At 33.4% G+C, this 11,454-nt stretch overlaps 1 protein-coding gene across 2 annotated transcripts in view; it reads right to left on the reverse strand.

The window, feature by feature from the left end:
• The window catches only part of LOC128989919 (nucleoporin NUP42-like), a 34,163-nt gene extending 22,835 nt beyond the window's left edge, over window positions 1-11,328 (reverse strand). For both annotated transcript variants that reach the window (XM_054412052.1, XM_054412053.1), the window contains exons 1-4: window positions 11,016-11,328; window positions 8,017-8,155; window positions 5,179-5,365; window positions 313-484 (exon numbers count right to left, since the gene is read on the reverse strand). In XM_054412052.1, the coding sequence (XP_054268027.1) occupies window positions 313-484; window positions 5,179-5,365; window positions 8,017-8,146 (489 nt within the window). In that variant the 5' untranslated portion in view covers window positions 8,147-8,155; window positions 11,016-11,328. The remainder of the gene's footprint in view (window positions 1-312; window positions 485-5,178; window positions 5,366-8,016; window positions 8,156-11,015) is intronic.
• Window positions 11,329-11,454: the final 126 nt, after the last annotated feature.

Genomic DNA, 11,454 nt, shown 5'->3' on the forward strand with positions numbered 1-11,454 from the left:
TACTGTAGGCTATATCAAAAATTGTTATTTTAAAATTCCTTTGTTATTCTTATGGAGAATAATGTAAAATGTTGTAGTTTGCTTGTTTATAGATATATTTTGATCAAACTTGGTAAATCTATTTATTTTATACTAAGTTATCAATATTTTACTAAAAAAACACACTTTTTACCCTCCCTGTAGCAGCAAGTCTAGGTACTCATAGCACCTAATGTTAATTAAATACATTTAATTGAAAATCAATCCAGGCAAATGGAAATTCGCTTAGTCGGCAGGTTTGCTACGGCGGGGGTATTTTATTGTAATACTTACACACAAAGGCAATGAGCCATTCTGCAAAGCCTTGTAACACTCCCAGCGCAACTCTTCGGGAGAGTAGTCCTCCAGTCCGGGCATGTTGGGAAGTTCTTTGAGAGGACTGTAGCAAGACAACTGCCACTGGCCTCCCTTCTCTAACTGTGTTATGTCTCTCAAAACAATCTGCCTAGAATTTTCATTAACATTGAACTATGCAAATCAGATATTTGTAGTCGGATACCTAACTAAAATATCTAATACAAGCAAAATAATGAATTAAGGATGGTGTTAACTGAACAGACACTTAGTAGATGTATTGGGAGTCCCATAAAGAGGATGATATTTATTAATTAATATACCTGACGCATTCAACATACGACAAACTTGAAATTCCACAGCTGCAACAATCACATAAAATAGTGTAAAAATATTCTTGTGTTATCATTGAGGTTATTTTATTTGCAAACACGTCTCAAAATACTTGTTATATTCAACTATCCTGCAATACTACTTAAGAAACAAAACAAATCAAATATATATTATAGAGGTAGATCATAAATTAAATTAATTTCAACCCTCTATTCAAACATCAAATTGCACATGTAATATCTTATAACACTGTATTTGACTTTGTCTATTGCCATGTGCTTAACGACAATAACATTTTTGATTCTTAAAACTGATGTCTATAAATTGCTATGCACTTTATAATCATGCTAGCAAAGCTTTTTTGCTACTTTCCCCATATGGAAGTAGCTATTACCACGGCTAAGACCTAGCCCCGCGACCACTTGAACTTTTCATTAGGATGTCCCCAGAGGCCAAAAACATTATTCGTTTGAAATTTTCATACACGTGTGTAAGAATAATAATCTTTATTACCCTTTAAACATTTTACAATGCAATGTGTTTCCTCATTTGTTACATAATATTAAAATGTTAATAAAGTGTTGAAGGTACAAAAGGAAAGGTTTGAAAAGAAAGAGAATACACAGATTCTTTGATAACACCACAGGAGTAGGGCAAGGAGATGGGATATCTCCCTTTTTGTTCTATTTTATTTTGGAAGAAGCGTGGTGAGCATTAACAACTATAAACCTTATTTCCTAATTGAAATCCCATGTTTCATACTTTTCCCAAATTATATGTTTTTCTTTTAATTTTGTCGGGCGGAGATGAAATCCTCATGGACCCTCAAAAATCCATATTCGAGAGTAGTGTACGACTGTTACTGGCAAAAAACTCCGCAAAATTTTATTTAAAATAAATGAAATAATGTCTGTGATTCAAGAATTTAACTGTCTTTATGAACTGGAAATACAATTAATTATTATTTGTATTAGAAAGTAATTGCAAAACATTAGGTAAGTATTTATAAACAATTTAAATTGAAGGATCCAAAGGAAATCATTATGAAATGTAATTAACTCATCAATCCTTATAATACGTGAAGTCATTTTCTACAAAACACTACTCCTCCGATAATAATGGACGGAGTTTTACAAACGATGTGTCAAAATTAAGTGTTACACATCCGCCAACGCTTTTAGAAACAAAATTCAACTTTTATAGCCTTAATAGAAACAATTTTAAGTTATGACTTTTAAATTTGGTAAGTAGTGGATACCACCATTTTGGTTTTGATTAATATTAAATCTTGTGTAGGCTGATATGAGAAAAACTGACCAAATCTTTGAATAAAACTTTGACATACATGATTTACCTTCATCTCCCTTAATAACATATTATCTTTTAATTTATTATTGACATTTTAAATTTCAATTTGGAAGTTACAAAAATACTAATTATTAAATTTAAATTAAATTTTTTTAATTTCACTCTTTTTTATATTAAATCACAAACTCTTCCATCTTCAGTTTCTTCACTCACAATAAATCATTAGCAAAACTAAGTCAGCTGTTATAAGCTTTAGAAATATTTCTGTGCCTTATACAGTCTTTTGAAATATTAAAGGAACTATATCTAGAGGTACTATAAAAAATGTTAAACAAATAATTTAGCATAAAGACAGCAGACAAAACTAATATGATTATCAAAGCATCAAGGACTAAAAATTGTAATAGCAAATACAGTATATGTTTCATTGCATCTCTGATTCTACTCTACAAAAATATAAACAAACATCTTAAACCAGTTCTTTTAATCAGTTCCATCGTCCATTGCCTTTACATTTTCACACTTACCATTAAGTAAACATGGTAACAGACATTTCATTAATTTTAGAAACAAAAGAACACTGTGTACTGCTTAGTTTTATGATATTTTCCTTGGTTTAATTTAATCAGTGGTGTGGCAAAACACAAATAATAAAAGTATCAAATAAAGTAAATGTGAACTGAAAGCTATGTTAAGATAAAATAAGAGTATTTTGTATTACCATTTGATAATTAAATATAGTTACACATATACAACAGATTTTAGAAAACAAAAATCAACGACGTACAATTTAGTTATTGATGATATTCTTTAGTTAAATTAAAGCATAGGTTTAGCAAAACACAATAACTTAATTTACCTAAATATACATATAAAAAACAAAGTGATGTGCAAGTTATGTTAAGTTAATCCAACACATGTTAATTAAGCAGTTAGGATTTATTTAAAGTAGCCTCCAAATTCATACAAAACATCTATATATTGTAATATTCATACTGTTTCCATGAAAACATATCAATAATATTATTTTCATAACTTACACGCTTTAAAAAATCCAAAGTAGAGCCGGAGTTGATACAGCAACGGTTATAGAATCAGTTTTTTTCTATATAATCATTGACATAGTTTTAGAATAAATAATCCATGATAAAAGGTTAGATTAAAATAAACCTACCTTATAGTTATGGAAAATATTATATTTAATTTCTTTGTATCAGCTGTCTGAAATTGTGATATGCAGTTTAGCAGTTCTTCTTGTTTGCATTTAAATGTCAAAGCAAATGTAAACAAACATTGTTAGTGTTCTCATCGCAGCCATGGAAACCGATCAATATTTACTTTTAAAATGTTCACCTCAGAGCTTTTACAGCCAAAGGGGCAAAGCCTACGGTCAGTATCGAAATGTGAATAGTCCTATAATGGTCCTTGGTATGGTAGGTATATTTTTGTAAAATTTAAGCCCAGTTGGTTTAGTAGTTTTTGCACCTATTAGTAATACACATACAGACAGACACCATTAGATTTTTATATAATAGTATAGATATAGATAGATAACAATGGAGTACAATAGGTAGAACAATGAACTAATACAGACTCAAAACTCATAAACTAATACAACTGTAAAAAAATGAATTGTCAAACATTTGTGAAAAATCTTGAAAAATGCTACAATAGTCGGGGTTAAGGCCGACTAGAGCATTGAATGGTCCCCTCAAATCCACTCTCATCGTTGGGGATTTCCATGACTTTCCATGAATTTTTGCCTATTTCCAGGACTTTCAATGACCAGAATTTTTTTCCATGACTTTCCATGACTATCCCTGACTTTCCAGAATGTGGACACCCTGATACCTTCTAAAGAATGTAGAGAATACATCCAAAAAGTTTCATTATGATCTGCTTTGTCATTTTCCGGGAGAAGAGAGCGTAAAATGCCATCTTGAGCATCACAGACAGACAGACAGAAATTCAGATAAGACAAGTTTTGGCTTTCCTATCATATGAAACGAAAACATAACCGAAACTTATGATTCTAAGCAATGTACAGACAAAACTCTGATTTTATTTATAGATATTGTCACATCATCTTGCAAAGAGGGAAACGGCAAAAAGGAAAAATAAATTCAACTTAGGTTTAGGCCAACAATTTACAATGACAATTTTATTTTATAACATGTAATCTGTGTGAGGGTTTTAGCAAATGTTTTAAGGCAATTATGCTAATAAAAACACTGATTTTGCATTTCATGATTTTAATTTTTTTTTTCTTATCACACAAAATAAGTGATTGTATAGTTAATTCAGGTTTTCACAAATTTTACTGACAAAATCTAGGTTATGGATATTATTATCTTGTGAATCACAGAATGAAACCTGAATAATTAGTGGTAAAGTAGTTTATTATATATACAGTACACTACTTGTTATTGGGCAGTCAAGAAGATAAATGATTTGACAGAAGTATTCTCTTAAAACCTGTTTATACAGTAGACTCCCTCTAATCCGGACACTTTTTAACCGGACATCGGTTTAACCGAACTAAACTCGGCGGAAATGACATCTCTTTAACCAGACAATTTTTATCATCACACCGGTTAAACTGAACTAGATCGGCAGGAAGTGGGTGGTACTGAAACGACTGTTCTTGTGGGAAAGATTTGAGACCAGTGTGTTTGAGACCAGGTTTGAGAGGTGTCTAAATACAACGCTCTCCTAAATTTAAGGCAAATACTGTATACAGTATACATTTAATCGGTCCGTTTTAACGAGTTTTTGGGGACATTGGGTTAACCGGAAAACGTTACCCGGACTGGCCTACGTCCCGAGGAGTCCGGATAAGCGGGAGTCTACTGTATGGAGTAATACACCTAACATTTGGAATGACAATGCAGGGCGCTTTTGTCCACCGTGCCCCTTCAATGCCTAGAATGCAGCCTCTGCTGGCGACCCCGCCGATCCAGTTGTTATTATCCAGAACTAACATACTCTTGGTCAATGAAGTTGTATAAATCCTATTTTTTGTGAGTCTAAATATCTATGTAAAAAAAAGACATCCCCCACGATTACAATTTTTACTTTTGTTGCAATTTTATAATCAGACTTTCAATTCTCCTCAATTCTCTTTCAATTCAGGGCCACTCCCATATTGCTAAGGATCTAGATATAAATTTACAAATGCTAACCAGTATAGATTCAGCTACTCACATGATTTCCTGAACGTTGTATTTCATTCCTGAAGGTTTCTGAGGATTAGTGAACGCATGTTGAGGAGTTTGATTGTAGGAATGCGGAGAAGAGAAGCTATGTTGACTGAAGCTATGCTGGTGAGTTTGGTCATAACTCTGTTGAGAGTGGCCAAACGAAGAGGTGGCAGCTTTCAATATTGAAGTTCCTGGAAATATTAGGCATTTGACAATTACATTTTGTCACTTATTGCTACTGATCAATTGTAGAATACAGTAGTAACAAGATACATGTTTACCAATAATGTAGTGAAAAGTTGCTGAATAAGTTGAATAATAAAATATATAGAAACATAGCATAAAAGACAATATGTGAGTAAAAAAGAATGTATAATAACTTCTAAATAGCTTTATACAGTACACCTTTGATAGTTCGACACTCCAATTATTGTAGTTTGACACGGGCTGAGCTATTTTGTCTAGTGATATTTAATAGTTACTATTGTGATGTAAGCTGAATTGAACATTAATTTGTCATTGATTGTTGACTTGAGACTAATGAACAGTGGAAAAGGAATCTTTATCAAAACAGCTGTTCGTAATTTCATATATGACGGTGTTCTCTTAACAGGTTATTAGTATTTCATAAATGACGTATGTAGTAAACATGGAAGAAAAAAAAAACTAGAAAAATCACACAAAATTGGGTTTTTGATTGTCCGTTATTTTATTTCCAAAATGGTGAGGCCATATTTTAATGGCTAAGCACGCTCTCGCCAATCCTGGGAATACAATTAAACCATTAGAATCTTAATCTGTACTCTAGTTTACTTTAGAGTAGGCTGCGTAAAATGCCTTCTGGGCCGTGACAGACGGACATACATTGAGATAAGACATGTTTCAACTTCTTCAATGTATAAAACGTAAAAATAACCCAAAATATGTATAATTCTGTACAGACAAAACTATAACTTTATTCATATAGATTAACTGGGTTCAAATTTTCAATATCTAAAAAAATTTATAAAACTTCTTTTAGTTGTACAAATAATAATGAGCGGGGGAATAATGTTTCTCATTTGTCGTGTACCTCATTTATGGTTGTGGGGGGGATGTTGCTCAATTGGGGGGGGGCGTGCGTCATGAGTCTAGGGGGGATGGGCCCCCCTGGCTTCCTTAAAGGAAGATCTACTTCCACTGCCTTAATACAGCTCACCGAGCACATAATAGAACAACTAGAAGACGGCTCCTCAGTCACAAGTCTGTTTCTGGACTTTAGCAAGGCCTTTGACTGCCTTAACCACAAGACACTTCTTAGAAAATTGGGAGCTCTGGGTATTGGGGGAAAGTCTAAACAATGGTTCCACAGCTATCTTAATGGCAGACAGCAACTAGTTGAGATTCAGCATGTAGAAAAAAACACTCGCCATAAAATACATTCCGAAACTGTCCCTATTACCACAGGGATCAGTTCTCGGACCAGCCCTGTTCTTCCTCCTCACAAATGACCTACCAGACCAGATACAAGAATACTGCCAAACCACAATGTATGCAGATGACACTGTCATCACACTAACTGACAAATCAACAGAAACTTTAAACCGAAACATCAATATAACCTTCAACATGACTAAACAATATTGCACAGTAAACGAATTGGCTCTAAATGAAAAGAAAACTGTTCAGCTGAACTACTCTACTAAAAATAAAGACACAAACGTATTAATCCCTGGGATAGAAGCACAAAATAGTACCAAATATCTTGGCATTATCATGGATTCAAAACTGACATGGAAACAGCACATTGACCAACTCTGCAAGAAGCTCCGCTCTGGCATTCATGTCATCAGGCGAATGAAGCAGGTTGGTGGTCTGGACACCGCAAAAACAGCCTACCATGCCCTGGTCGAGTCACACCTCAGGTATGGTCTGGAGGTCTGGAGGAGTACACCAAACAACTACCTAAAAAGAGTCCTTATCCACCAAAAAAGAGCTATAAGATGTCTAGCAGGCCTTCAATATCAAGAAAGCAGTCGTGGTGCATTCAAGGAACTAAAAATCCTCACACTGACATCACTTTACATCTGTGAGGCAATTCTCCATGCCATCTCCACAAATCAAACAAGAAACAGACATTCACCATCACAATACACAAAACGCCTCAAACTTTGTAATACCACCTCACCATCTAAGTCTCTTCGAAAAGAAGCCATCCTACAAAGAGGCCCTGTATTTCAACAACCTACCAGAACAACTTAGAAATGAACCAACTCACCGTTTCAAGAAACAATTAACAACATGGCTGCAAGAAAGGCAATTTTACTCAGGAAAAGAATTCCTTGACAACCAGCTTTAACAACATATTAAATCAACAAATTTTAGTTATTATTCTGACGCATGTACTGTTCTCAACGAATATGTAAATAAAGATCATTGTCTATTGTCTATTGTCTATTTGACGAAACACCTATTCTTATGTATGAAATATGAATTACTGTGCTTTATAAAGAACGTTTTGTGTAAATAAAACATGTCTATGTCTATGTGAGTACATTTCTGATAAGTTAACGTAGGGGGTGAAATTCCGGAGGTAAATTTCTAGGGGTTAAATTCTAGAGACAAAATTCTAGGTCGTTCATCTAAATTTTTCTGAAACCTTATATGGGCAGGGGGTGAAATGTAAAATTCAGGCTTTTATTGCTAATCTAATTTATCACGCTCCGTCTATTTAAAATATTTATTTTTATTAGACTTCCAAAGGGCGTAAAATTCCAACGAACTTAAGCACGCTCAGTTTACTAAGTCATAGTGAGGTCAGTTTTGCTCAGAGGTAAAATTCTGGCAACAGCTATACAAGTACCTTGAGGTCTTTCGGAAGAATAATCTGCACTTCTTGACGAATCGTACCCTCTATAAGGTTCAACGTGGTCAAACTTACACCTTACACCATACTTACAATAGCCATCCATGAAATACTTGCACACAACCATTGTTTGTTTCTGGAAAAAAATGTTTAGCTGAATCAACAAGTTATAACCGTACCCTATAATTATTAGAATACACTCTAGAAAATAGGTTAGTGCCTCAGGATACAAATACAGGTAAAGGGTGTAGCATAGAGCAAAAGGGCCTAGGTTTTTAGGATTTTTTTAGAGGATAGCAGGCTTACCTGAATGGGAAAGAGTCCAAACTGGCACAGGAAACACAAAACTTTACAACTATATACACAAAACATTAGAATATTTCACTGTCACTGACAGCATTTTCAACTAAGGAAGAGAGAGTTTTCTACATGTCCAAAATGGACATGTCCAAGACCATTTTGGAGAAAACTATTCTTGATTATTATAATATTATAATATTTACACACACCCTGTCACTTGTAGTATCACAGTCTGTCTGATTGTTGTTTTTGCTTACTGTAACTTACTGGATTCGTTTTGTTTTTTGAGAATTTACCTATGGGGAAAACGCTATAACTGTAGGTGGCACAGCAAGACCTAGTGTGGAACCGATATTCAACCCCCTTTTAATCCCCACCAAGATAAGTATCCATCAACTAAGTATGCGATCGAATCAACAAAATACCCCCGCCGCAGCAAACCTGCAGATTAGGAGAATTGCCATTTGCCTGATTGGATTTACACTAAAATGTCTACCTACTTAAAAATATAACATGTATTCCCTATTTAAATAAAATTAGTTTAACAAGTACATAGATTTGCTGCATCAGGGAGGGTAAAACTGTTTTTTTTTTTTTTGTTAATAGTTAATAGTTGAGAAAGCAATAAATTCATTTTCCAAATTTGACAAAAATATGTTCATAAACAGGCAAACTACAACAGTTTACTTATTCTCCATAAGAATAACATGGGAATTTTAAATTTACAATTTTTTGGAATTTTCTCCGTAACCATTAGGCGCATAATAACGCTTCAATATACTAAATTATTTGTTTTTTAAGCTCTACAAAATGGTTTGGAAAGAAATTGCTAAATTTTATGCTTTTTGGATAAAAAATGGGAAAACCCTATTTTTACTCCATAACCCCCCCCCCCCCCCCCCCGTAAACCCCCATTCCCATAGTCCGATTATGCTGGTTCGCAAACTCGTTTGAATAAATGTAGGTTTATACCAAATTTCATCAAAATCGGATCATTTTTGCTCTTGAGTTATCGTGCTAACGGACACATATAATTATATGAATTTGAACGGATGGTGTTTATGTCCTCTAGGGACCTCAAAACGATAAAAAAAATCTGTCCCGTGTCCAGGTCTTACCATGAGTACTACGGTAATAGCTTATTCCCTATATGGGAAATTCGCTTAAAAAATCAGAAGATTTTACGAAAAAGCCTGATACAAAAACCCTTTAAAATAAAGGCTACAAAGCAACCCCATTTAAAATTATAAAATTTTCTGATCCTGATAAAAAGACGGGTTAGCTAAAAACGGGATAGTGTGTACAAAATTCCTGTAAATTAGTATGTTTTTGCTATAAAAGAACTAGGCTAAGTAAAATTTAGGATCATAGATATCTTTACCGTCTGCTTGTTGGAAAGAAACATGAATTTATTTATTTATTTATTCATATCAACGGATAGGCTACACCATTTACAAAATATTTGTGTTTTAGCACATGAGCAGAATGAAATGATAACAATAACAAGAGAAGTTACATAATTACCATGAAACAAAGCAGCATTGCAACAAAAGATAATAACAACAAGACAACAACGTAATGTAATGTAAATTTGATATAGCTACCTTATTGCAGGTTTTGACCAATTTCCCAAAATATTTAATGTTGCAAAGTGGCTTGGTTAAATATAAATAGAAACCTTTACTAAAAATACATTAGGCTATTAAGACTTAACTTAGTTCTAGTTATATATGATGACTATGGATAAATAGGCCTAGCTGATGTTTTCAAAGCATCAACGTTAATTATTCTATCGATCTTGATGGGTTACAGATGTTGTTGTTAATATCGATTTTGGGACAACTATCTAAAAGTTGATATTGTTGCTCTCTACCCAACATGCTTGTATTCGTTACAGCCTTAGCCTAGGGCCTAAAGAAAATTAAAATATTAAGTTAGTCTTAAATAATGTGGGTAACTTACAGTTTCTTAATTGGGCTACGCTAATTTTGATTGAAACTAAGTTATAGAATTGAAAATATTGATTAATAATCGATATTTTAAAATACCTATATCTATAATAATAAAACTAAACTATCATAACCTAACCTAACCAACCAAACTTGCTGATGGTGAAAAAACGCATGAAGGCCTACTAATCAAATCGATAGTTTCAATCAATATTTGAGTAGCCCAGTTAAGATACTGTACCCAATAATGTTGCTCCAAAAATATTTTAATCTGGCCTAGACTTAGACCATAGTAACTTAAGTTAGAATCAGTGGAAATAAGATGACTAAAACTTCGTTAAGTTGGGTACTACCTACATTGTTGATGTGCTTAGGGCTTATTCTAAATGCTGCCAAATATCAATTAAAATTTTTGTAAAAGATTTCAGCCGCAGCACTCATGTTGAAGAACAATCAGTTAAGACTTATATTTTGTTTTACAAAGAGAAACTATCATCAGTGTCATTGTCATCCCTAATGATGACCCGCTCTCCAAATTTTTGTTTTAAAATTTGGCGTGCCCTCTATTTAACAGATAGGCTAACTTAATGGGGGAGATTGGAGATTCAATAAGTATATGTTTAGTATGAAAAACCACAATCACAAACCGAATTTTTTTAATGTTAAATTGATAATCCTAGGATTAAGTTATTATCCTAGACTTCACTTAGGCCTATTGAAACGAAATAAAAGTATCCATTGACTCACCTGTTGAACAAATTTGAATTTACCCAATTCTAACTTAATTTACATTAGAATTTAGAATTTACATTTTACTAATTCACCTACTGGGCTAGGCCTATGCTAATATGAATCTTTTAATCTTAAAAATGTTATCAATTTTCAGGTTAGGCCTAGGTTTCACAATTGATTCACGTCACGTTTACGTTAGGATAAGGATAGACGAAATTCACAAAATGTTTTCCATGGCTGAATCTGAATTAGTAGGCCTATTAGCCTAGTGAATTGAATTGTATTAGTTTTAGGTTAATTAGTTGTTGCAGGTGTCAGTGAGTAGACTACAGAGAGCAGACGAAAAACTAAAAAAAACAACGATGTTTTCTCGATGATGTTATCGGTTGGTACATCCCACGGATACTATAAAATACCGGTATGGAAACATAGACATAAATATATATAAACATAT

This window comes from Macrosteles quadrilineatus, unplaced genomic scaffold (genome assembly GCF_028750875.1).
Source record: "Macrosteles quadrilineatus isolate MER2022 unplaced genomic scaffold, UCM_ALF_1.0 Scaffold_3__2_contigs__length_128488019, whole genome shotgun sequence".
In the NCBI taxonomy this organism is placed as follows: Eukaryota; Metazoa; Arthropoda; class Insecta; order Hemiptera; family Cicadellidae; genus Macrosteles; species Macrosteles quadrilineatus.